General features: G+C 43.0%; 2 protein-coding genes and 1 non-coding gene across 6 annotated transcripts in view; 1 reads left to right on the top strand and 2 right to left on the bottom strand.

The window, feature by feature from the left end:
- Positions 1-11954, bottom strand: part of MTHFS (methenyltetrahydrofolate synthetase) — a 37385-nt gene extending 25431 nt beyond the window's left edge. The window contains exons 1-2 of one of the 4 annotated variants that reach the window (XM_066354780.1): positions 11852-11954; positions 657-918 (exon numbers count right to left, since the gene is read on the bottom strand). In XM_066354780.1, coding sequence (XP_066210877.1) covers positions 657-864 — 208 coding nt within the window. In that variant the 5' untranslated portion in view covers positions 865-918; positions 11852-11954. Of the gene's footprint in view, positions 1-656; positions 919-8896; positions 9258-9302; positions 9592-11851 lie in introns of those variants that run through there. The other 3 variants (XM_066354779.1, XM_066354782.1, XM_066354781.1) reach the window with 3 other exon arrangements.
- A 3714-nt stretch (positions 11955-15668) lies between these two features.
- Positions 15669-26246, bottom strand: BCL2A1 (BCL2 related protein A1). The gene is made up of 2 exons (XM_066354777.1): positions 25658-26246; positions 15669-15907 (listed from the first exon to the last, which is right to left on the bottom strand). The coding sequence occupies exons 1-2, from the start codon at positions 26180-26182 to the stop codon at positions 15800-15802; spliced, it is 633 nt and encodes a 210-aa protein (XP_066210874.1). The 5' UTR covers positions 26183-26246; the 3' UTR covers positions 15669-15799.
- Positions 26247-26881: 635 nt separating this feature from the next.
- TRNAA-UGC (transfer RNA alanine (anticodon UGC)) lies at positions 26882-26957 on the top strand. Its single transcript has one exon. It is a non-coding gene; the product is annotated as a tRNA-Ala (tRNA).
- Positions 26958-27164: the final 207 nt, after the last annotated feature.

Here is a 27164-nt window from a genome sequence, read left to right as displayed (position 1 = left end):
AAGCGACCATCTGCTTCTCCACTCTTCCCCCTCCACCTTCTCTCTCTCTCACTTTTTCTCTCTCTCTTCCCCCCGCCCCCAGCCATGGCTCAAGCGAGTTGGTCTGGGGTGCTGAGGACGGCTCCATGGCCTCTGTTTCAGGTGCTAAAAACAGCTCAGTTGCCAAGCAATGGAGCAACATCCTAGATGGGCAGAGCATCACCTCACTGGGGGCTTGCCAGTGGATCCTGGTCAGGGTATATGTGGGAGTCTGTCTCTCTGCCTCCCCTGTTCTCATTTAACTAAAAAAAAGAAAAGAAAAAAACAAACAACCTTATTAGCATGAATAATAATGTGCTCATTAACATACACATCATAATTGAAACCATGGGAAGTGACAACCTTATTCAGGGAAAATGTATAATTCAACCCGTAGGGGTAGAGTAAAAGTGTTCCTATATTAATACCTTACTATTATAGTTGACACTTCATGACTTACAGAGGGTGTCCATCCTAAGCCAAGTGATTAGTGTGTTGGAATACAAGTGAAATACAAAGTCATCCCTGTAGGGAAAGTGACACCCACTGACCCAAACATAACAAGTGGATCAAAGGTCTAACAACTCTTCACAGTCCGACACCATCCTAAGATGTCAATTCTAATACCCCGTGCTCACCTGTTGACAAGGCCTCCTCCCGAACCTCATCTTCTCCAGGCTGATGAATATTCCAGGATGTTTTGGGAAGTGAAGAAATTTCCTCCGGTGATGCTAATTTGACCATATCCATGTGACTGCTCTGGAACTGGTACCGTGGGATAAAGCACGTTTTGCCTTGTTGGAAAATGTCCTTGATGATCTCTTCTGTCTCAACTTCATCTGGCATGCTCAGAAAGATGGAAATTCTTTTGGATTTCTGATACTGACTGTGGGCAATCACCTAAATGGGAAATGATGGCAATTATATTTTCCAAGATTACACTTTTAAAAATTAGTGACTCCCCTTAACAATTCTAACACTTTCTCCCTTGTCAAACTTTTTCAACTTCTTTAATATAAAAAAAAAAAAAAAAAAACAGCAAAGAACTATAGTGAGTCAGACAATATTGGATCCTGAACCTTCACTTTTGGTTCTGAACCCAACACCATATTTCCCCATGTATAAAACACACCTTAATTTTGGGGCCCAAAATTTTTAAAAAATGTATTAAAGTTATTGAACTCAAGTTTTATTCATCATAAAATTCATACAACTCCTCATCACTGTCAAAACTTCCATCCATTAGCTTGTCCTCATCGGTGTCTGATGATGAATCACTGTCTTCAACAATGAGCACAAAAACAAGCGTGAAAAAGTGGAAAATGCAAGTAGAAAAATCTACAACCACTGTATAAGATGAACCTAGTTTACAACCACTGTAAAGATGACCCCTTTACACCTCTCTGGCACACTTGTTTTTGTAGGTATGGTAAGTTATTATAAAGTCACTGTGGGGCCCTGCTGTCACGTCTATTTAGAGAATTCCACACTTGACCATCTACCCATTCTTCTCACACACTTCCCCTAGTCTTTGCATTTTTTAAATCTGAACTTTGGCTCCCAGAAGCTTCTTCACTCTTTGCATTGTCAGGTTTCTCTCCTAAATTCTACTCATTTAAGCCCAACTCAAGCCCTAACTTTTCCTGATTTCTGCTGAACCCTTACATTTACAGTTAATGTATAACTTAACATTCATGCATTGTCAGTTGATTAGTAATTGTTTCATGTCTTCTAAATGTAGAATTCTAACCAGTCTGTATGCTCAAAGGAGGCAGGGCACCTGTCTTATAATTCTCTTAGCTCTGCTCACCTCCTAAAACTCTTCTGTTCAAATAAATGTTAAACTGTTCACAAAGATCGGGGTGGGGGTTCCTGGAGAGGCAAAGTCCCTCTAAACGCAAGTGCCAAATTTATGAGATGACAGACACAGGTAAAGGAATTCTCTTCGTATTCAGTTTAACCATTCATCAGACAGGAGAGGAGGCTGAGTTTTGCTTGACAGAGAAGTTAATCTCAGAACTTCCCCAGACTCAGAGTTAGCTCTTAGTTCCTTTCTCCCCCCTTCCTTTTCCGTTCTCCCTTGTTCTGCAAGCTAAGAAGAAAAAGATACTACAAAAGTGGTTTATAAATATGACTAGCAGAAAAACCCAGATTCAGAAGATTCAGAAAGTCAAGTTTTCCTAATAAAAAGGGATACATAGAAATTAAATAAATAGAGCACTTCAAAACATTTTTTTTTTACAGAGTCAGAGAGAGGGATAGATAGGGACAGACAGACAGGCAGGAATGGAGAAAGATGAGAAGCATCAATCATCAGTTTTTCGTTGCGACACCTTAGTTGTTGATTGATTGCTTTCTCTTATGTGCCTTGACTGTGGGCCTTCAGCAGACCAAATAACCCCGTGCTCAAGCTGGTGACCTCGGGGTCTTGAACCTGGGGCCTCCACATCCCAGTTCGACGCTCTATCCACTGCGCCACTGCCTGGTCAGGCCAAAACAATATTAAGGAAGGAAATTAACTCCATCTTCTGAGAAGTCACATCACAAGCTGTTAGGCCTAAAATAGGTAAAGCAAATGTAAATCTGAAACTCAGGCCTCGGGCAGCAGATTTGGGGCTTCTGGTACCTAAGTACTACCTGAGAAAGTTGAGGTGTCTTTTTTGTACTCTTAAGAGCAGAGTATAGAAAATCAAGAGCTGAATAAGTAGTAATGAACATCAGTTAAAATTCAGTGTGAGACTGTGCATACACTTCTTTATTCCTCCCTTCCTCAAATCTCATTTACATGACATTTTAAAAATTACAGCACTGAGAACAAAAGAATAGAGATTTAACTGATTTATGTAAGACAGAGAATAGATGAAAGAGTATTTACAGACAAAACAGCAGCAGATCACAGCACTCACAGAACATGATGGATGTAGGTCAGACAGAACCCATTCTTCTCGTGGAATCCCAGTGACCACAAAAGGCAAAGGAAACCCCCACTAGCTATCACACTTCCATTCATAAATATGTACAGACAATAAAGCTTTATCAAACATCTTAGAAAGCCAAAACACAAAATAAAAGGATTTTAAAAAGGAGTGGTTGAGCCAGTAGAAAACTGAAGTAATTCAAAGAAAAAAATTGTTTAATTCTATTTAGTTTTCTCAAATTCAAGATAGTTGCATCTATAAAACAGGCTGCTATAGGAAGAAAGCAATCAGAAAATTAAGAAATATATTTGGAAATTAAAAATTAAGATGACCAAAATTAAAACAATTCAGGAGAAAGCCTTAGAAGAGAGAAAGACAAAGAAGCGGGGAAAAAGAGGGAAAGATGTTGAGACAGAAGATCAAGCTAGAACATTTATTATGTTACTAACAGGAACTGCAGAAAGGCAGAGAAAAGAAGTAACCAAAAATATAATAGATAAAAATAGCAGTCTTCAGATTGAATGGAGATCACAGGTACTAAGCAAAACAAGAAAAAATACTTCTAAATTTGAAATTCAAACTAGCAATTAATGAGTAAAGATATTTTCTAAGGCATAAAGTATTAACAAGTTTACCTCCATAGATATTCTCAAAAAAATTACTTAAGGATAAACTCTAGCTTAAATTAAAAAATAATAATAATAAGACACTGGATTCAATAAACAGCCCTAACTCAGAAGTGAAGTAAGAGGAACCCCAGAGCAATGGCTGTGCAATGGGTTAGAAGGCAGACCAGAGAGAGCAGGGGGCTGGAGTGGAGAAGAAAGTGGAGCCCCAGCCAGGTAGCTCAGTTGGTTAGAGTATCAGCTATGGTTGTGGGTTCGATCCCCAGTCAGGACACGTACAAGAATCAACCAATGGTCCTGGCTGGTTTTCTCAGTGGACAGAACATTGGCCTAGTGTGTGGATGCCCCACGGTCAATCCCCGATTAGGGCACACATGAGAAGCGACCCCTCTGCTTCTCTTCCCCTCCCTCTCTCCCTTCTCTCTCTTTTCCCTTCTCACAGCCAGTGGCTTAATTGGTTCGAGCATCAGCCCTGCACACTGAGGATGGCTCAGTTGGTCCAAGCATCAGCCTCAGGCACTGAGGTTAGCTCGGCTGATTCGAGCACTGGCCCCAGATAGGGGTTGCTGGGTGGATCCCAGTCAGGGCTCATGCAAGAGTCTGTCTCACTATCTTCTCTCTTCCCACTTAAAAAAAAAAAAAGAAAGAAAGAAAAAAAAAAGCCTGACCAGTGGTGGCACAGTGGATAAAGCATAGATCTGGAATGCTAAAGTCGCCTGGACAAGGCACATATGGGAGTTGATGTTTCCTATTCCTCTCCCCCTCTGTCTCTATCTCTCGCTCTCTCTCTTCTCTCTAAAATGAATAAACAAAGTCTTTAAAAAATGGCTTTTTAAAAAAAGAAAAAAGAATCAATGAATGCATAAATAACACAATATTGTTATTTTATACATATGTACATAGAAAACAAAAAAAATGATTCTTTGTTCTCCCTTCCTCTCTCTAAAAAAATCAATCAATAAATAAAAAATTTAAAGAAGAAGAAAGTGGACTTAACAGGCCAAATAAAAAAGAATCTACTGGTAAGATAAAGACATATTCTTGTTTTGCCATAAATTAAAAATAAAAGTAATCAAAAGCTCCTGGAAAAATACAGAGCTAACTTAGAAATTTATACTCCAAATAGAAACAAACCAAAGCATGCAATTGTACAGCATAAGAGAAAATATTTCGTATTGACAGTCGAAACATTCCCTTTCTAGGAACACACATCTGGTTACATAGAATTATATATCCTTTTCTTATTCAATCCTATAGTGTGGTTCTATAGTAAATCTCAGAATATAACAAAAACACAGTAAATACTATTTACTTAAATTTCAACTTTGGAAATCAGTCACAAAAAAATGCTCAATAGAATCACTATATAGAACAGAGTCCAAATATCTTAAACTCGACAATTTAAGTATCATGATGTAGGTGTCAGATAGAGTAGAAGACAAAGAGAGTAAAAGGGCACTATTTCCTCATCGGATTTATTTGAAGAGCAAGATATGACACAAAGTTAAATTTCTTTAATTACTTTGCTGATAAATTTCTAAATTATAAAAAAAGATTGTGTCAATAAGAATATGCTGTTTTTAATTGGAGTAGAAAAGCATAATTTAATACCTTTATTAAACATGCACTATGATAAAATACTTTTTTAATGATAGCATATTAATGTTTTGGGCCATGATCCATTTGTTGGTCATAAAATCAATAATGGGTTACAATCAGCACTTTAAAGTGAAATAGAAAATATTAAAATAATAGATACCATCTTCTACCTGTCAGAATGGCTATCACCAGTAATTCAACAAACAATTGTTGACGAGGATGTGGAGTAAAGGGAATCCTCATGTACTATTGGTAGGAATGCAGACTGGTGCAGCCACTGTGGAAAACAGTATGGAGGTTCCTCAAAAAATTAAAAATAGGGCTGCTATATAACCCAGCAATTTTACTTCTGCATATTTATTTGAAAAAACCCAAAACATTAATTCAAAAAGATATATGCACCCCTATGTTCAATGCAGCTTCATTACAATAGTCAAGATATGGAAGCAACCTAAGTGCCCACCAACAGAAGAGTGTATAAAAAAAGTGTGATATACACAATGGACTATTACTTGGCTATAAAAAAGAATGAAATTTTACAATTTGCGACATGATGGACCTTAGAGCAGGGGCCCTCAAACTACGGCCCGCGCACCGCATGCGGCCCCCTGAGGCCATTTATCCGGCCCCTACCGCACTTCCAGAAGGGGCACCTCTTTCACTGGTGGTCAGTGAGAGGAGCATAGTTCCCATTGAAATACTGGTCAGTTTGTTGATTTAAATTTACTTGTTCTTTATTTTAAATATTGTATTTGTTCCCGTTTTGTTTTTTTACTTTAAAATAAGATATGTGCAGTGTGCATAGGGATTTGTTCAGTTTGTTTTTTTTTTATAGTCCGGCCCTCCAAGGTCTGAGGGACAGTGAACTGGCCCCCTGTGTAAAAAGTTTGGGGATCCCTGCCTTAGAGGGTATTATACCAAGTAAAATAAGTCAGACAGCCTGACCAGGTGGTGGCGCAGTGGATAGAGCATCAGACTGGGACGTGGAGGACCCAGGTTCAGAACCCCAAGGTTGCAGGCTTGAGTGCAGACTCATCCGGCTTGATCATGGGCTCACCAGCTTGACACGGGGTTGCTGACTTGAGCATGGGATCATAGACATGACCCCATGGTCGCTGGCTTGAAGCCCAAGGTCACTGGCTTGAGCCTAAGGTCATTGGCTTGAGTAAGGGGGACACTCGCTCTGCTGCAGCCCCCCAATAAAGGTACACATGAGAAAGCAATCAATGAACAATTAAGGTGCCACAATGAAGAATTGATGCTTCTCATCTCTCTCCCTTCCTGTCTGTCTGTCCCTATCTGTCCCTCTGTCTCTGTCAAAAAAAAAAAAAGTCAGAGTAAGACAAATACTACATGATTTCACTTATTTGTGGAATTCAAAGAACAAAATAAACAAAACAGACTCAGACTCATAGGTACAGAAAACAAACTGAGGGTTGCCAAAAGGAAGGGGAGTTGGGAGAAGGATGGGGAGTTGGGAGGACTGGCTGCAAATGGTGAAGGGTGGAGCCGAAGTCAGGTAACTCGGTTGGTCAGAACATCATCTGATAGGCCAAAGCTATGGGTTAGATCCGTGGTCAGGGCACATACAAGAATCAACCAATGAACGCTTAAATAAGTGGAACAAATCGATGTTTCTCTTTCTTTCTCTAAAAATCAATCAGTAAACATTTTTTAATTAAAAAAAAAATTTAAGTACAAAGTAGCCACAGGGATGTAAAGTACAGCCCAAGGAATATAGTCAATTACAGTGGTGCCTTGAGATACAAATAGACCAACATACTTTTTAAGATACGAGCTGTGACTCAGTCCGTATTTTTGTTTGAGATCCAAGCGAAATTCTGAGATACGAGTCGTGATTCGGGAAGCTGCCGCTAGTTGGCGCCCAGGTCCAGTATCAGCAGTTTGATATACAAGTTGACTGACTTAAGACCTCGGTTACAGTACGAATTAAATGCGTATCTCAAGGTACCACTGTATATTATAATAATTATTATGTACAGTGCCAGGTGGGCACTAGACTTAGCCAAGAGGAATCACTTTGTAAATTATATGTCTAGGAACTATTCTGTACAGCTGAAACTAATATAATATTGAATGTCAGCTGCAATTGAAAAATAAAAAATACTCAAGTTCATGGTATATATGGAGTTGTGAAATATTGGGTTGTAAAATATATTTCTTATACGTGTATATATATATATTTGTATTAAGTAAAATGTATTTATTGCTGAGGGTCATGTGTCTTTTTCTCCTTCTGATGACAGTTCTCAGTTGTCACTGTATTGCTGTCATATGTGAAGAGAGGAGTAAAATGCTGTTAATTTTACTGCTTTAACTTTGAACTTGAGAAATAACGGATAATAGAATAGTCAAGGGTAATTAAGAAATTCTTATGGTTTGACCAGGTGCTGACGCAGTGGATTGACTGTCGACCTGGGACACTGAGGACCCAGATCTGAAACCCCAAAGTAGCCAGCCTGAGCACGGGTTCAGAGGCTTCCGTGTGGGATCACAGACATGACCCCATGGTTGCTGGCTTGAGCAAGGGGTCACTGGCTTAGCTGGAACCACCCACCCTCAGCCCAGCATATATGAGCAAGCAATCAATGAACAACTCAGGTGCCACAACTATGAGTTGATGCTTCTCATCTCTCTCCTGTCTCTCTCCCTTAAAAAAATTTTTCCTATGACCTATCTAATTTCAGGGAACATCAAAGAAAAGAACTCCCATGCTAATTTCTAAACATCTTTTTTTGTTGTTGTTGTTTTTTTCATTTTTCTGAAGCTGGAAACAGGGAGAGACAGTCAGACAGACTCCCGCATGCGTCCGACCGGGATCCACCCGGCACGCCCACCAGGGGCGACGCTCTGCCCACCAGGGGGCGATGCTCTGCCCATCCTGGGTGTCGCCATGTTGCGACCAGAGCCACTCCAGCGCCTGAGGCAGAGGCCACAGAGCCATCCCCAGCGCCCGGGCCATCTTTGCTCCAATGGAGCCTTGGCTGCGGGAGGGGAAGAGAGAGACGGAGAGGAAAGCACGGCGGAGGGGTGGAGAAGCAAATGGGCGCTTCTCCTGTGTGCCCTGGCCGGGAATCGAACCCGGGTCCTCCGCACGCTAGGCTCTAAACATCTTTGTAGGTTATATAAATGCCTCACCACTACACCTGAAACTAATATAATACGGAATGTCAACCGTAATTTGAAAATACATTTTAAAAATTTACTAATATTTACTTATTCACAGGACATCAATTTTTTTCTTTGGTGTCCAACCAAAATCACTCCCCCACACACGTGCCTTCCTGGCAGGATGGGGCTGGCTGTGCTATCCTGGCAAGAAAACCCAAGTCACACAAACAGCCTAAAATATAATGCAGCGTCAGCAATGAAAGGAGCCGACAGGAGGTTCCCACCCACAGACAGGGAACCTCGCTCCCTCCGCTCAGTTTGTCCCCTCAGCTCTCCACCTAGTAGGCAGCTGCAGTGTGCGAAGCAGTTCTCCCTCATTAACTCAGAACCGGACCAGGGGACCGCTGGACCCTGGCGCGCTCAGAGGGTCTTAGCTCGTCCCCCTCCGCGCCCTGCGCACGTTCCTCATCTGAAGTAACTGCGCTTCTCCAGTCCTTTTATCGCGAGAACTGGCCTCCTCCCCGCTTCTCGCTTCGCGACCTCGAACGCGAGTGGAAGGCCCATAGCTGGGGCCCTCCCCACCCCCAGCAGCTGTGCTCGCACCTGCTCCTGCCTCAGCACCTGCACGAGCCCGCGGGGGAGCTCTCATCACCGCCCCGGCCGCCCGGGAGGAGGGCGGCACCCCCTCCGTTCCCTCACTAGCCCTGTCCCTGTCACAGCTGCGCGGACCTCGTGCCTCAGCGCGTCCGGACAAGACCCCAAGGATGTGAGCGTGCCGGAGCGGACGTGCGCACGCCGCTGGGGACGGCAGCGTGAGGGGAAGGAAAGGCGGTGACGTGCGCGCGCCGCGGGGAAGTCCGTGCGTGGGAGACGTGCGCGCGGAGGGATGTGCGCACACAGAAGGGCACGCGCCAGAGACCTGCGCCTGCGCAGATAGGCAAGCCCGCGCAGCGCGGCCGTGAGATAGCGAAGCTCGCCTACCGCCGCCTGAGCCCCTGCGGTGGCGCACCTTCTGGGTCAGGAGGCGGGACTGGCGCAGCCGCTCCTCGGCGCTGATGGCCCGCAGGCGCTGCTTCAGCTCGGCCCGCAGGCTCCGCTTGGCGCCACTCATAGCCGCCGCTGTCATGTCAGGTTTACGGACCGCTCTCAGCCCTGTCGGCGCTGTAGGGCCGCCGGTGGGGAGGGTCGGCGGCTTCCGGATCGCGGGCGCCCCGCCTCCGCCCCGCCCCGTCCCGTCGGGCCGTTCTCCGCGGGCAGCCCCTGCTCTGTGCGGGCGGTGGCCCTCGCTGTTCCTGTGAGAGCTCCGCGCCTTCAGAAACGAGGAAGGCACCGGGCTTTCCTTTCCTCCCCTGCAGGGCGTGTACCTGGGTCGGGAGGAGAGAGGATAGTACCTCCAGGGGACAACCAGGTGTGGAGTCAGGCTCCTGGAGGTCACATGACCCTCACGGCGCCGCTCAGGGATCCAGGGAAAGGGGGACAGACAGTTCAAGGGCTAAGGAAGGTAAACTCAAAGATAATTACAAGTTTAGAGAAAACGAGGTTTTATGTTAATACGTCAACTTTAATAAAGTTCTTGGGGAAAACAAGCATTCAAGCAGAGTTAGGAAAACCAAAGGTCACACAGGGTTCTGGATCACAGCCCTTCTAGACATTGAATCATACTGTAAAGACTGTAATTAAAACAGCGTGGCCCTGCCACTCAGATACACAGTGGACAGTAAAACAGACTAAAAGCACAGAAATAGACCCGAAGCCATGTGGAAACTTGAGTATATGATAAAGATGTCATCTCAAATCACTGAGGCGAGCATCGACTCAAAATAGATCAAAGGCCTAAGTACAAGAGTTAACACAAAACTTTTGGAAGAAAATATAAGCATAAATGTTCATCTTGAATTAAGGCATTTGTTTCTTAGTTATAACAACAAAAACACAAAGAACAAAAGAAAATTCATCAAAATTTAAAAAGTGCATCAGAGGACACCCAAGAAAATGAAGACTAAAAGAATGGAAGAAACTATTTGCAAATCATTTATTTGATAAAGTGCTCTTATCTAGAATAATAGTATATAAAGAACTCATAACTCGGCAGTAAAGGAATGGATAATCCAGTTCTAAAATGAACAGAGGTCTTGAATAGACCTTTCTTCATATAAGATAATACACATGGCCCTGGCCGGTTGGCTCAGTGGTAGAGCTAGGTCTAGCGTGCGGAGGACCCGGGTTCGATTCCCGGCCAGGGCACACAGGAGAAGCGCCCATTTGCTTCTCCACCCCTCCGCTGCGCTTTCCTCTCTGTCTCTCTCTTCCCCTCCCGCAGCCGAGGCTCCATTGGAGCAAAGATGGCCCGGGCGCTGGGGATGGCTCTGTGGTCTCTGCCTCAGGTGCTAGAGTGGCTCTGGTCGCAACATGGCAACACCCAGGATGGGCAGAGCATTGCCCCCTGGTGGGCAGAGCGTCGCCCCCTGGTGGGCGTGCCGGGTGGATCCCGGTCGGGTGCATGTGGGAGTCTGTCTGACTGTCTCTCCCTGTTTCCAGCTTCAGAAAAATGAAAAAAAAAAAAAAAAGATAATACACATGGCTGATGAGCATATTCAAAGTTTTTAACGTTATTAGTCACTAGGGAAATGCAAATTAAAACCACGAAGTGATACCACTTCACATCCACTAGAATAGCTATAACAATTTAAACTTAAAAAAACAAAACAAAACGGGCTGGTGAGGATGTGGAGATATCAAAGCCCTCTTACTGATGGGAATTAAAATGCTACATAGATGAACCTTGAAAATTGTACACTAAATGAAAGAAGCTAGACACATGGCCAAATATTTTTTTATTTTTATTTCCTTTATAGGAGATGTCCAGAAGAGGCAAATCCATAGCCACAGAAGGTAGATTAGTGGTTGCCTTGGGCTGAGGACAAAGGGGAGTAGAGTAAAGGGTTTGGGAGGAGAGGTGATGAAAATGTCCAAAAATTCCATTGCAGTTACAGTTGTACAACACTGAATATACTAAAAACCACTGAATTGCACATTTTAAAAGGTTGAATTCAATATGAATTATATCTACATGAAATAAAAAAGGATAAAAGAAAATACAAATGTTGTTACTCATTTCTGGAAAAATGCAGTACACGTAAAACAACCTACATTTGGGTACCTATAGGGAATAGGTGACAATTGGGAAGAAAGAAGGGGAAAATGGGAATGGAGTAGCAGTGAGGAGGAGAAAGTGACATTTCTTTCATGGTACTTTTTTGTGTAGCTATTGAGGGAAAGCCCCAAAAATCTAAATTGAGGATCAATTTCAAGGAACTGACACGTAGCCTTATCCAAATTCGTAAGAACCTTAATAGGGGAATTTACAGACACACGGACACAGCAGCTGCTCCCTCCCAGTGGTGGCAGGCTCTGCAAAATCCACGCCCCTCCTAGAATCGGGTCCCCATAGGGGATTAATAGCAAAACCATACGGTGATGAATCACGAAGACCATCAGAACGAAAAATGCATTTGTAAGTTAAAAGATAACATCAGGCAGATGTATGCATTCACTAACCTCCCTCCTGGGACATGATTCTGGTTTGGAGCAGTCAGCCCAGCATAAGTTTGCAGAGAGTTACAGAGAGCACAGCCCTTCCCAGACACCTCTGCTGCTGGAGCCATACTGCATCTCTATAGTGAGTTCCCCTACAATAACTCTGACTCTTAGAACCATGTTAATGTTTTACCTATACAGTATCCCTCATCTATGGATGGAGGTTAGGTTCCAGACCCCCCCCCCTCCGCGATAGGCAAAAATCCACGAAGTAGAGACTTTACATTTATTTTATTATTTATATATATTTTAAGGCTTTATCAACCCTCCCACACTCTTATAAACCTTTCCCACGCTGTTATTAACCTTTCCCATACTTATTTTGCTTATTTTACCACAAAAATAAAAGAATATATAAAAATACCTATCTACCACAAAATCCCGCAATATAGCGAAAAATCCAAGATACAAAATTAGATATATACAATTTAAAAATCGGCGATCCAGTGAGACCGTGAAAAGTGAACCTCGATATGGCGAGGGACAACTGTGTACATACAACAGTGGTGTGGGGGAAGCCAAAATCAAATACAGTCAGGGACAAACTGAACTGTATTGTAAATGATTAACATAACCACAACCAAATGGGTGGAGAAGAACTTAAGTAACTTCGGAAAACAGTATTTTGATTAAATGCCGTAAGGCTAAAGACGAAGATAACCTTACACAAACATTGCACTCTAGTTGGTACATTTGTTTTTCAGAGAATTATAAATTAGTAATTGTCAAAAACTACTTTATTCTAGAATTGAAGAAATAAGTAAATATGTTGTGGATAATGAGAGTGAGGCTTTTCCCTTTTGGAAAAACAAATTACAGATAAGAACAGATGAAGTTTGAACTGAACCCTGTGGTGTTGTATTGGGATTAAAAATGTCAGTGTGAACTCGTGGTTTTAAATATACACACACACACACACACACACACAAATGGGTAGATATAGAAACTTTAGTTGACTCAGTAAGTCAAAACTATTTACTAACCATCTATTACAGAAGGCTCCTAACTGGCCTCCAAGCCATTAAATCCACTGGTCACACCACAGCCAGACCTAGCATACATAGGATAAATAACAGCAATTTTGTGTGCTAATGGAACTAATCCAGTAGGGAGGGAAATTCTGAGGCAGAAGAGTGAGGCTAAAGCAATGTTCCTACAGAGGCAATAAGGAATGTGGTCTAATTCAGAAATATTAGGGGCTGGCCTTAGAACAACTGATTCACCATCATAGGAAGGAAGAAAAATATAGCAGCATAGATGCAGGGTAGGTAGGTAAACAAAGTGGAGAAGATATGTGATGTGGCAGTTCTCGGTAAAATAGGAAGCAAGGTCAGGGGGAATTAATTGTTTAAATAAACTGTTTTGTAAGTGTCTATAATAAACTCTTCCTGTATACTGTATATGCTCTTCTCTTGCTCAAACAGCACAATCATCAACCTTCAACTCGAGAACAGTTTTGAGAACATGGGTTCTCATGTGAGCCTGTTAGATTTACTCCAAATCATAGCCCTAGTCAGCTGGCCTGAAAATCTTATGTTTGGTCATAAGGCAGATGAATCAGAGAAAACTCACCAATACTGTGGAAAAAGGACCTCACCATGCGCCGTCCTTATGCTGTGCCCGCTATTGTACCTTCCAGCAGAAATAGCCACATAGTGCTACCATTTATAAAGACAGGGGCCCTGGCCGTTTGGCTCAGTGGTAGAGCGTCGGCCTGGCATGCAGAAGTCCCGGGTTCGATTCCCGGCCAGGGCACACAGGAGAAGCGCCCATCTGCTTCTCCACCCCTCCCCCTCTCCTTCCTCTCTGTCTCTCTCTTCCCCTCCCACAGCCGAGGCTCCATTGGAGCAAAGATGGCCCGGGCCTGGGGATGGCTCCTTGGCCTCTGCCCCAGGCGCTGGAGTGGCTCTGGACGCCAGGGAGCGATGCCCCAGAGGGGCAGAGCATCGCCCCCTGGTGGGCAGAGCGTCGCCCCCTGGTGGGCGGCTGGGTGGATCCCAGTCGGGCGCATGCAGGAGTCTGTCTGACTATCTCTCCCTGTTTCCAGCTTTAGAAAAATACAAAAAATAAAATAAAATAATAAATAAATAAATAAATAAATAAATAAATAAATAAAATAAAAATAAATAAAGACAAGGTTTGTTTTCTTTTCATACAGGGTTATATAAAGCAACCTTTCCCTGTCAGCAACTTTCATGCTTAGGTAAAACTTTCCAGATCCAAAATAATGGTGACCAGTTTTAAATTGGGTGACGCTACAGGTAGGACACATCACATTCACCTGGCTGCCAAAGACCCACACCATCAGTGGGGAAACCAGTTTCACCCAGCTGACCTTGATATGCCGTTTCAACTTGTGAAAGGGATGGGGAAGGAAGTAGAGGGTCTGGGTGGCATCATGTGATCAAGAGGAAGTAGAGCCCAGAGAGGAGGCTCAGGGCAGTGACAGCCAGCATGGACTTGATGTTCCATGTGACCCACCCACTAACTCCATGACCTTGGGACAAGATTCTTCCTGCTGTTAAGCCTGTTCCCTCAAGAGTAAAGTAGGGATTAAAATTGACAACTTCCTAAGAATGATAATGCAAATGTCAAGGGACAGAGATGGTATAGTGGGAGGCGAAGGAAGATTAGGAAGGTCTAGAACAAGGTACAGTGCTCCCATATTGTTATCAAATTTGCTGACCTCAGAATTGGAACATGGCCTGACCAGGTGGTGGCACAGTGGATGAAGCGTTGGCCTGGGATACTGAGGATCCAGGTTTGAAACCCCAAGGTCGTCAGCTTGAGCGTGGGCTCACCAGCTTGAGTGCAGAGTCACCAGCTTGAGCATGGGATCATAGGCATGACCCCATGGTCACTGGCTTGAGCCCAAAGGTCACTGGCTTGAGCCCAGAGTTGCTGGCTTGAGCAAGGGTTCACTGGGTCAAGGCACATATGAGAAAGCAACCAATAAACAACTAAGGTGCCACAACTTTGAGTTGATGTTTCTCATCTCTCTCCCTTCCTGTCTGTCTATCCCTGTATCTCTCTCTCTCTCTCACACACACACAAGCAAAAAAAAAAAAAAAAAAAAGGAACATGATCTAACAAAAGTCAGTTTTGTAACATGTGAACTTTTTTAAATTGAAGGGTTAGCAATGGCTTAGCATTAAATCATTTACCTGCCTTTGTTCAAACTATCCCATTGTGTCCTGAGTATCTGACTGCTATATCCATCAACTCCAAATGGCAGACCAAGGAGTAAAGGTTGGGGGTAGGGCATCAAGGGAAAACTCTAACCATCCAGGAGCACTGGGGCTGACAAAAAGTGGGGCCAGGAAGATGTCATGGCTGGATGGCTCAGTTAGAGCATTGTCCTGAAGCACAGATGTTGCTAGTTTGATCCCCGGGCAGGGCACATACAGGAACAAATCTATGTTCCTGTCTCTCTCTCTCTCTCTCTCTCTCTCTCTCTCTCTCTCTCTCAATTTCTCTCTCACTAACATCAATACATAAAATTTTTTCTTAATTAAAAAAAAAATAGAGCCAAGAGGGAAGTGGGAAGACAACTCACCCACTGTGTAATCTAGACCAGTTACAAAGAAAATGACTTTTAGGTCATGGGCATACCCTTAAGAAAATCTGCCATGGGCCAGAAGATTTCACCTTCCTCTTAACTCATCCCATTAATCTATTACCTGTACCCTGTATTGAATTTTGCCCCTCAATTGGACTCCCAGGCAAGACACAAAGTACACAGAGACACATACATTTAATTTATTTATTAAAAGGGGGACGAAATTTCCGTAACTCTGGAATGTCAAGTTGCATCAGCGATGTTGTTTGTTTAAAAGTAGAAGTGTTAGCAATACCTCTTGCAAGAGTACAGAACATGCTTCAGGTTTCACAATACAGTGTCCTTTTCAGTCAATAGTATTGCTTCAGGAGAGATAACATTTTGCATATCTTTCCTGTAACTTCCAGAAAAGTCAGCCAACCAGATTTGGGTTCAAACTTCTTCACAAAGCCATTTTCCTACAAGAGAGAACAGATTTAACATTTTTAAAAAACAGTGGTGACTACATTTGCTGGAATAAAAACCAAAGAAATTTTTGTTTAAATAATACAGATGGTTAATCCTCTCTGTCATTTCAATAGTTTTATTCTGATCATCATCTTTTTCTGTCTCTGCTTCCAGACCACCTTAGAGCAAATACAAATATAGTGTGAGCCACACATGTAATTTTAATTTTTTAGTAGCCACATTTTAAAAGAAAAAATGAAAGAAGCAAAATTGATTTTTGAAATATATTTATCTAAAATATTATATCAATATGTTACAATATGAAAATTATTAAAGGATTTTGAGACTTTTTTGTATCAAATCTTTAAATCCAAAGTGTGTTTTGTACTTATAGCATATCTTCATTCAGATTGGCCACATTTCAACTACTCAACTGTCACAAGTGACAAGTGACTACCATATTGGACAGCAGCTCTAGCTCTAGGGAATCAAAAGTCTTTCTTTTTTCCCCTTTTTCTCTTTTAGTTGTCTGGCATTGAAATATTCCATGTATGTTTGTAAACTGTATTGTGCTGAGAATCATGAGGACTCACAATAAAGCCAGATTAAGTGAAGTGAGCTAATGAAAACGTTGTTGATTGTTTCTATTACAATTCATTCTCTCTCTCTTTTTTTACTTTTTGAGAGAGAGAGAGAGACCCATAGGAGGGAGAGATGAGAAGCATCAACTCGTAGTTTCATCACTTTAGTTGTTCATTGATTGCTCCTCAGGCCAGCAACCTTGGGTTTTAAGCCAGTGACCTTTGGGCTCAAGCCAGCAACCATGGGGTCATGTCTATGATCCCACGCCCAAGCCAGCAACCCCGTGCTCAAGCTGGTGAGCCTATGCTCAAGCCGGTTGAACCCACGCTTAAACTGGCGACCTCAGGGTTTCAAACCTGGGACCTCAGTGTCCTAGGTCAACACTCTATCTACTGCGCCTTCACAGGTTGGGCTACAATTCATTCTCTTTTTCATTATAGAGAGTATGGACTGGACATTATATTTAATTTATGATCTATAATTATAGAGCATCCTCACTGAAAAGCACCTCTGAGATCATCCAGACTAATGCCCTCTCATTTTGACAAATGAGGAAACTAAGGCCTATAAAAAAGTAAGTTACCTAAGGTTACCCAACTTCTTAGTGCCTAGACCTGTACTAGAATGCAAACACTGTGCTTTTCACTCCACAAATTTCCGAGCAGCCACCATAAAGACTAGAAAATTGTTAAAATAATATTTTTAAGTGTTCATCTAGTAAATCTTAGTTCTGTGTCTAGCAAGGTCCACATTCTGGAGTTACAAATGCCTTCCAGCAATGAACACTAAAGAGTAAGCCAAGGCCCTGGCCAGTTGGCTCAGTGGTAGAGCGTCAGCCCAGCATGTGAATCTCCTGGGTTTGATTCCCAGTCAGGGCACACAGGAGAAGCAGCCATCTGCTTCTCCACCCCTCCGCCTCTTCTTTTTTCTTTCTCTCTCTCTTCCCCTCCCACAGCCATGGCTCAATTGGTTCAAGTGCATTGCCCTGGGTGCTGAGGATGGCTCTGTGGAGTCTCCCCCTCAGGCACTAGAAATAGCTTGGTTTCTAGCATGACCCCAGATGGGCAGAGCATTGGCCACAGATGGGGGTTGCCTGGTAGATCCTGGCCGGGGCACATGCGGGAGTTCGTCTCTCTGTCTCCCCTCCTCTTACTTGGAGAAAGAAGGAGAAGGAGAAGGAGAAGAAGAAAGAAGAAGAAAAGAAGAAGAAGAAAGTAAGCCAATGGCAACTCCAGCCGGAAGAGATCTGAGAGCTCTGCAGTGTCTTGGAATCAGCTTTCTGAGCATCACGGCAGCAAAGATCAGCACCCGTCAGGGGGAGTTTCCATTTGAAAGATTGCCCAAGAAAACCAGCTTCTGCCTGTTTAGTGTAGAGTCATGCTCTGAGACACAGGCTGTCCTGCCGCAAGGAGGGCACAAACTGCTCCTTCTCTATTCGTCCTCCCCTCCCTTCCGCACATGCCCGCAGTTCCCGGACAGTCTAGGTATGCACCACTCCAGTGCTCCCCTCCTAGAAGTTTCACAAGCCCCACATTAATGAGACACTCTGATGTAAATTCCTCATTATGCCAACGAGCGCCATCTATTATGACGGGGCAGTTAGTATGTCATCTTACACACATTCCATTTCTAAACTAAAGAGACTAAACAGGAAAAAAAACCTGACAAATTCAGCTATATGAAGATTAAATTTTTTTTTAAAAACCTAAAAGAGAACAGACTAGGAAAATATTTAGTTTCCATGAAAGAGTTCATTCCAATGTAAGAGAACAATCCAGCTCATAGTAGTTACAAGGGCAAAGGTATTGGAAAGAGAAATAGGAATCATTTACATGTATATGGGAAAAAAATTCAGTGTTACTGGCAGTTAAAGAAATTCATATTTTAATGCAATCTTATTGCTTTTTTGACCTGTTAAATTGACATAGTTTTTAAAGTTTTTTGGGGTTTTTTTTTGTTGTTGTTGTTGTTTGTATTTTTCTGAGTTGGAAATGGGGAGGCAGTCAGACAGACTCCTGCATGCGCCCGACCAGGATCCACCCGGCATGCCCACCAGGGGGCAATGCTCTGCCCATCAGGGGCGTTGCTCTGTTGCAACCAGAGCCATTCTAGCGCCTGAGGCAGAGGCCATGGAGCCATCCTCAGCGCCTGGGCCAACTTTGCTCCAGTGGAGCCTTGGCTGTGGGAGGGGAAGAGAGAGACATAGAGGAAGGCGAGGGGGAGGGGTGGAGAAGCAGATGGGCGCTTCTGTGTGCCCTGGCTGGGAATCGAACCCTGGACTCCTGCATGCCAGGCTGACACTCTACCACTGAGCCAACCGGCCAGGGTCAGTTTTTAAAGTTTTTTACTGCTGAGCCAACTGGCCAGGGCCTAACCCTCAAACTTATTTTTAATGGCACTGCCCCAATACTGGTAAAAGTGTTGTGACTTAAGTATTTCAATATATATAAGTAGTGTAATTAGAATCATATCTTAAAAATCTATCATTTCATTGTTAGAAGTGAGGCAGTATTCTAAAATGTGGGTGGAGCCCTAGCCAGTGGCACAGTGGATAGAGCACAGTTCTAAAGTTCCGAGGTCGCAGGCTTGATCCTGAGTGTGCTGACTCGTTACCTAGGGTGCCGGCTCAAGCCCCAGGCAGCGCTGAATCCTGAAGGCACCAGCTGGACTCCGAGATCACTGGTTCCAAATAATAATATACAGGTGGAGAAGACCACACATGTTTTCATTATTAAAGCATTATTTCTATAAAGGGAAAATGGGAAATAACCCAAATGTCTATTTGGGAATTGGGTAAGTAAATTATGACACTTAAAATTGGTGGAATATTCTGTAGACACAGAAATTAACATGGAATATGTGAGGAGATGTTGAAAATAGCTGTAACTTATGTCACATGAAAGAACTCATATATATATACCTTAATTGTATTTACATATGATGTCTACATTCAAATATGTTAGGATGGGAGTGATTTTTCCTCTTTGAAAAATATTTTCTAATGATGCTGTTTGTATCTTAAAACCATTATATGGCCTGACCAGGCAGTGGCACAGTGGATAGAGCGTCAGACTGGGATCCGGAGGACGCAGGTTCGAGACCCTGAAGTCGCCAGCTTGAGCACGGGCTCATCTGGTTTGAGAAAAGCTCACTAGCTTGGACCCAAGGTTGCTGGCTTGAGCAAGGGGTTACTCAGTCTGCTGTAGCCCCACGGTCAAGGCCCATATGAGAAAGCAATCAATGAACAACTAAAGTGTCGCAATGAAAAACTGTTGATTGATCCTTCTCATCTCTCTCCTTTCCTGTCTGTCTGTCCCTATCTATCCCTTTCTCTGACTCTCTCTCTCTGTCTCTGTAAAAAACAAACAAACAAACAACAAAAAAAACCCATTATATAAAAATAAATATATAAATAAGGATTCAATATCCTATCAGTAATATATATAGTATTATACAAGGCTGCCCAGATCTGGTTATTTCTGGGCATAGTTTATTAAGTTATTAAGGTTTTAAGAAAGCCTAAAGCATAAAATAATATCTTGTATCAATAATCCAAAGAAAATCAGACCCTCAGGATTTTTTTTAAGATATGGGAAATGGCGTGATATTATTCCCACTTCTCTCACAATCATTCATTCATTTATTCATTCAAGAAACATTTATGGAGCATTCAGCACATACACGGTACTGTTTTAAGCACTGGAAGCACTCTGGCACATTAACTATACAGCATCCTTGCCCTCACTAAAGCCTAAACGCTCATCACAGAGACAGACCATAAACAGTTGAGCAAGAAAAGGTGTTACGTGACTGATGGCCAGTCATGGAAACAGTTCTGAAGGAAGTAAAGCAGAGCACAGGGGTAGAGTGGCAGTGGTCTTGTGATGGATGATTCAGGAGGACTCCTGTTAGCAGGCAACTTGGGAGCAGAGACCTGAGTGAAAGGAAGAAGTGAGCCATGCAGACTTCAGGGGGAGACTATTCCAGACAGAGGCAACAGCAAATGCGAAAGCCCCGAGGTTGGAGGAGCAAGAGCACAGGAGGGGCTCACAGAAATGAGATCAGAGAGGACTGTGTAGGGCTTTGAATACAGTGGTCAGGACTTTGCATTTCTATTTCTGGGATGAAGGGTGTTTGAGGGGTTTTCATTAGGCTAGGACATGATCTAATCCAAGTTATTAAAACATCACTCTGGTTGCTATGTGGAGAATGGGCCACAGGAAGCAGTATTTGTTGGGCACCTTCTCTGCAAAAGGCCCTATGCCAAGCACAAGGTGCATAAAGCAGACGAGATTTCTCCTGCGTGGAAGGGCTGAGCCCCGCCCGCTCCCCCAGCACAGAGGGAGGAAGTAAAAAGCCACCTGGCTCAAAAGGAAAGGAGATCCCAAGGGGTGAAGAGTTTCACCTCAGGCACTTTCTACTGGTTGCTAAGAACCATCCTTCTTAAAAGAATGCTGGAAACAGCAGAAAATAGAACTTGTCCTCCTATCAGATCTTGTGATGGGCTAGCCATTCTCAGCATTTCCAATGGGCAGAAGGGATAGGAAGAAGGAATAATAAATGTGGAAGAGGAATAAAAACAGAGATGAGAATCAGCAAAAGAAGGAAAGAATGGAAGGAAGGGAGGAAGAAAGAAACTTATGCTGATAAATATGAGAAAGAGAATAAATTAAGAACTTATAAATTCATTATCGATACACTGGTCTTAATTTTTTCACTTCAAGACATCTGTTTTAGATGGTGACTAACATCTAACTGTAATTGATCATATAATTAATGGAGATTTGATATATTTATTCAAGGGAGTTAGACAATACTACTACTAATAACAACAGCAACTATTGAGAACTTATTTGCAGAAACTGCTCTAGGTGCTTTAGACACAATATGAACTGATTTCATCCTTACACCTCTCCTGGGAGATAGGTGGCAGCAGTCCTGCTGTTTCATAGAGGAGGAACCAAGGCTTAGAGAAGTTAAGTAACTTGTTTATGTTACACAGGTAGTGAGCACTACAGTCTCGAAACCATCCCAGGTTCCTCTACTTCAGAGTTGGTGCTTTTCCCCCAGACCACATTCTTGATCCAAATGTTTTCATAAAATCTCTGGGCACGTTTTGGCCCCGGCCAGGTAGCTCAGTTGGTTGGAATGTCATCCCCATGTGCCAAGGCGGTGGGTTCAATCAGAGCACATGTAAGAATCAACCAATGAATTCATAAATGAGTAGAACAACAAATCAGTATTCCTTTCTTCTTCCTCTCCCTTCCTCTCTCTCTCTCTCTCTCTCTCTCTCTCTCTCAAATCAATTTTTTAAAAAATATCTCTGGGCACATTTACAATTTCATTAAATAATGGGTATTCTCTAGTTCTACTTTGGAGTCAATGATGAGCAAATATGGACAATACACAGGACAACAGAACACAGCTTCATGATTGATGATTTGTTCTGAGCATTTTATTGGGAGGGGGGCAAGTGAGAAGTTGTTGTTGGCTAGTGTCTTGATAAAGTTGTGAAATCTCTCTCCGCCTCTTTCTGAGGGCCATCTGACTCTGCTAGCACAACATGTGACTGTGCCATTTCCCTCGAAATGAATCATTCAAGAGTAAGTTCATTCATTTCAGCAGATCCGTCAACATTGCCGTGAGAAGATACCAGATGCTCTACTAGAGTGTCCTGACTCAGAAGCAGAGCCTTTCATTAACGGAATCAATGACTCAACTGGGAAAGGAAGATTGAGGGGGCTTTGAAATGACATCTTATCTTACAAAGTGTCTCCGTCAGGTCTCAGACCTAAGTTACTCAGGTGTAGAGTTGAAAACTTGAAACCGACTGAAGGACTTGGTGAAGGCTGAGTGTGCCTGTGTGAGCCCACGTGTGTATTTATGGCTCCACTCAAGAATGGCTTCCCCTGCCACGCTCATACAAAGTATTCCATACTCACACTCGTGCCTCCCCAAAAGATAAGTATACTTCTAAAACTTCTCCGAGACAGCTCCCTACCCCGCACCGATTAGTAAGTCCAAGACCTCACAACATTTATTGTTAAGAAGTTAAATTTGCCTGACCTGTGGTGATGCAGCAGATGAAGTGTCGACCTGGAACGCTGAGGTCCCCATTTCAAAACCCTGGGCTAGCCCAGTCAAAGCACATACAAGAAGCAACCACGAGTTGATGCTTCCCACTCCTCCCCTAACCGCCCCTACTTTTCTTTTTCTCTCTCTCTCTCCTCTCTCTAAAATCAATAAATAAAATATATTTTAAAAAGAAATTAAATTTTCAAATAACATTTATCAGCGTCTCGGTTCCAAATACTATAGTAGACATTGGAAAGCAGTCCCAGCCCGGGCTTACGGGTGGGTCTCTGTGCTGGAGAACGTTTGCCTTGGCCCTGGCCGGCTGGCTCAGCGGTAGAGCATCGGCCTGGCGTGTAGAAGTCCCGGGTTCAATTCCCGGCCAGGGCACATAGGAGAAGCGCCCATTTGCTTCTCCACCCCCCCCATCCTTCCTCTCTGTCTCTCTCTTCCCCTCCCGCAGCCAAGGCTCCATTGGAGCAAAGATGGCCCGGGCGCTGGGGATGGCTCCTTGGCCTCTGCCCCAGGCGCTAGAGTGGCTCTGGTCGCAACAGAGCGATGCCCCGGAGGGGCAGAGCATCACCCCCTGGTGGGCAGAGCGTCTCCCCCTGGTGGGCGTGCCGGGTGGATCCCGGTCGGGCGCATGCGGGAGTCTGTCTGACTGTCTCTCCCAGTTTCTAGCTTCAGAAAAATACAAAAAAAAAAAAAAAAAAAGAATGTTTGCCTTGACTTGAAAGGTACACAGCACAGCTGAAATTTCCACCAGTCCTGCGGTATGGCTTCTCAGAGCAACTGGGGGAAAATGTGACAATATCTCACATGCTTCACCCAGCCCCAAGTCAGGCTATGTTAGAAAGAGGGGTTCCAGGAGGAAGGGGTGAGTGGAAAGAGAGAGCTTGCAGTAAGCCCCATCACTCTACAGGGGGGCCTCAAACAAAATGCAAATTCCCAGAAGTAGGGTTATATCAAGTTTTAAAACATTTATCATGACTGAAGGCAGCTATGGTTTTAAAAGAGCAAATTGGAAGCAACCTGCCACATGCATAAAATATTTTTCCATAAATAATCATTTTTATCATTATTATATATCATGATCTCATAGAATGATAATCAAAAAGTTCAGACCACATCACCTGAACTATGTCTGTAACGTGCCCAGGGTTTGTCTGTCTTTGCCCCATTGGGCTCACTAGACCTTTTCTGAAGAACTGTGAACACACACCCACACACACAAAAATACTTTGTATCCAGAATATTCAAAGAATTCCTACAATAATAAGAAAAAGACAAAATAATAGGAAAATGGGCAAAGAGTATAGGCAATTCCCTAAATAAGAACTGCCAGGAGTCAGAAAACATATGAAAAGATGTTTAACCTCACTAGTAATCAAGGAAATGAGAATTAAACAAGATAAATCAGGTGTGTGTGTGTGTATATATATATATATATATATTTTTTTTTTTTTTTTTAATAAGGCACACTCTTAGGTAAGAGGTGCTTTTTAAAATTTATTTATTTTAGAGAGGAGAGGGAGAGAAGGGGGGGGAGCTGGAAGCATCAACTCCCATATGTGCCTTGACCAGGCAAGCCCAGGGTTTCAAACCGGCGACCTCAGCATTTCCAGGTTGACGCTTTATCCACTGCGCCACCACAGGTCAGGCAAATCAGGTGTATATTTTTAACCCAACAGAGTGGGCACATTATGAGATTGCTACCACCTAGTTTTAGTTAGCTGGATTGGGAAACGGACTTCTGATATTATCACAGGCTCTGATAGGAGTGTTACTTGGTAGAAACATTTTGGATGTCAAGGATCTAGTAAATTAAAAAATGTACCTACACTATGACCCAGCAATTTTATATCCCAATATCCACTCTAGAGAAACACTCACATGCACATGGAAGGCATGAATAAAGATAGTCAATGAAGCATCATTCATAATAGTGAACTACGGAAATAACCTAAATATCCATCAGCTAGAAATGGTCAGATATTCCATAGCATTTGCACACAGCAGCATATAATGCTGCACTCTTTTAAAAAATACTCTTTTAAATACCCTTGGATGAAGAAATAGCAGAGCAAGTACCATGTACTACTATTGTATATTTATTCATATAAAACTTTTTTACACCTGACCAGACGGTGGTGCAGTGGATAGAGAGTCGATCTGGGATGCTGAGGACCCAGGTTCGAAACCCTGAGGTCTCCCAGCTTGAGCTCAGGCTCACCATGTTGAGCATGGATAGAGTCGCTGGCCTGAGTGTGAGATAATAGACATGACCCTGTGGTTGCTGGCTTGAGCAAGGGATCAGGGCTCTGCTAGAGCCCCTAGTCAAAGCACATATGAGAAACAATCAATGAACAACTAAAAGTGCCACAACTACGAGTTGATGCTTCTGATCTCTGTCTATCTGTCTGTCTCTCTCGCAAAAACAAACAAAAAAAATATCTTTTTTTTATAAAGAAACATTATACATATTTTCTATGGCTATATTCAATAGCTATGTTTTATATGTAAAATAATTGATAACGGTGATTACCTCTGGAGAGAGGGAATAGAAAAAAGCTAAGTATAAAGTATTGGGACATAAGGAGGAACACACACACATCCAACTGTAAAAGGCCCCTAATAAACATAAGTTCTAATATAGGCCCCACACATGGTCCTGGCTTTTTGAATCATTGATAATAAAGTGAATTTTTATTTGGAAATTCTTGAGTAAAGTTTCTTGCTGATAGTACAGCACATTACTTTTTACCATCAAGCTTTAACAGCCAGAATTTGTTATATTAGAAAAGGGGGGGGTTGATCTGTAAGCAATGAACTTGCAAAAATTTGCACCTACCTTTTGCAACATAATAAATATAAAACCTAAATATAACAGTGTCTAATACCAACTCTTTCGCTGCTAAGTTTACATTGTCATGACAACTCTAGCAAACACGAAGTTAGGCTAGGCTCTGAGCTGTTGATTCTAAAGATGGGTTAGAGGGGTGCTGAGAATACAATCCTTAGATATACATACATATATATATATATTTGTAATTAGCAAGGAAACTGTAAATTTTGATTTCAAATAAAGAACAATGAAAACTATTTACCCAGCCTCCATTTTGCCTTATCCATTCTCCTGTGTTTTTCGTTATGAACTCAGCCACAAAGTAAGAAATCTTGTAAGTGTCCACGTCTGAGGCAATTTGCTCTTTGAGAAGTTTCTTGAGGAGAATCCCTTCAAAGGCAAATATGGTCACAATCCGTCCCCAGTTAATGATGCCATCCTCAAATTCTTTTTCCATCACTTGATTGAATATTGTTCTGGCATTGTCTACAGATACAACATCAAAATTGTCCAAGCATGGTTTCAAGTTCTTTTCGACTTCTTTCTGGACTGAAAAAGCCACGTCCTGCAACACTCTGGAGGTTCTGCTCGGAGGGGATCCAGGTTGTGGGATCTGCAGGATGCAGTGCAGATAGTCCTGGGCCAGCCTGTGAATGTATCCAAACTCGCAGTCGGTCATCTTCTGCTTGAAGAAGAGCCACGTCTCGAGCTTGTTCACGGGGAAATGGGTTGAGCTGATCTGAAGCCCAGAGCTCAGAATGTGGCGGGATGTGACACACAATGACATCTGCGGCCGGTGGAATTTCTGCTTACATCACTGATGTATCCTTCCTCCTGGGCATTTTCATGCATAGGCCGTGTGAAAGCAAAAGTTCAAAATGTCTCCGAGAGGCCACTTCCCCATCCTGTCAGTGGTTAATTCAGCTTTCAGTTTCAAACGCCAAGGATACTAGAAACTGGAACACTCGTCCACTGCTGGCAGAACGGAATGCGGAAAATCTGGCAGCTCCTCCAAAAGTAAAATTAGGATTCCTATATGACCCAGCAAGTCCACGTCTAAGTATATATACACCCAAAAGAACTGCAAACAGGGACTCCCATACTTAAACACGAATGGTATTCACAGCAGCGTCATGTACATAGACAAAAGGTAGACACAACCCAAATGGTCCTCAACAGATGAATGGATTAACAAATTACGCAACATTATTCAGCTGTAAAAGGAATGCTACAATGTAGATGGATCGCATCAACATCATGCCAAATGAAAGAAGTCAATATATGAAAAATCCATAATAGATAAATCCATAGAGACAGAAAGCAAACTGGTGTTTGCCAGGGGCTGAGGGAAGGGGGTAGTAACTGCTTCCTAGGTAGAGGATTTTGTTTTGTGATAATGTTTGAGAATTATATAGAAGTAGTGGTTATTCAACATTATGAATGTACTAAACATCACTGAACTGTTCACTTTAAAATGGGTCATTTGGCCCTGGCTGGTTGGCTCAGTGGTAGAGCATCGGCCTTGCATGCAGAAGTTTCGGGTTCGATTCCTGACCAGGGCACACAGGAGACGCACTCATCTGCTTCTCCACCCCTCCCCCTCTCCTTCCTCTCTGTCTCTCTCTCCCCCTCCCACAGCCAAGGCTCCACTGGAGCAAAGTTGGCCCAGGCACTGAGGATGGCTCCATGACCTCTGCCTCAGGCTCTATAATGGCTCCAGTTGCAACGGAGCAACGGCCCAGATGGGCAGAGCATTGCCCCCCAGTGGG

This window comes from Saccopteryx leptura, chromosome 13 (genome assembly GCF_036850995.1).
Source record: "Saccopteryx leptura isolate mSacLep1 chromosome 13, mSacLep1_pri_phased_curated, whole genome shotgun sequence".
NCBI lineage: Eukaryota > Metazoa > Chordata > Mammalia > Chiroptera > Emballonuridae > Saccopteryx > Saccopteryx leptura.
Note: the sequence above shows the minus strand (reverse complement) of the source record. Positions and strands in the feature narration are given on the sequence as shown.

What these genes read in the sequence shown, in the direction of transcription:
- BCL2A1 (XM_066354777.1), bottom strand. Translation starts at nt 26,182, where the DNA reads ATGTCATTGTGTGTCACATCCCGCCACATTCTGAGCTCTGGGCTTCAG. An exon ending in TAAGGCAAAATGGAGGCTGG is followed by an intron (nt 15,908 to 25,657) that starts GTAAATAGTTTT and finishes TCTCTCTTGTAG; the next exon opens with GAAAATGGCTTTGTGAAGAA.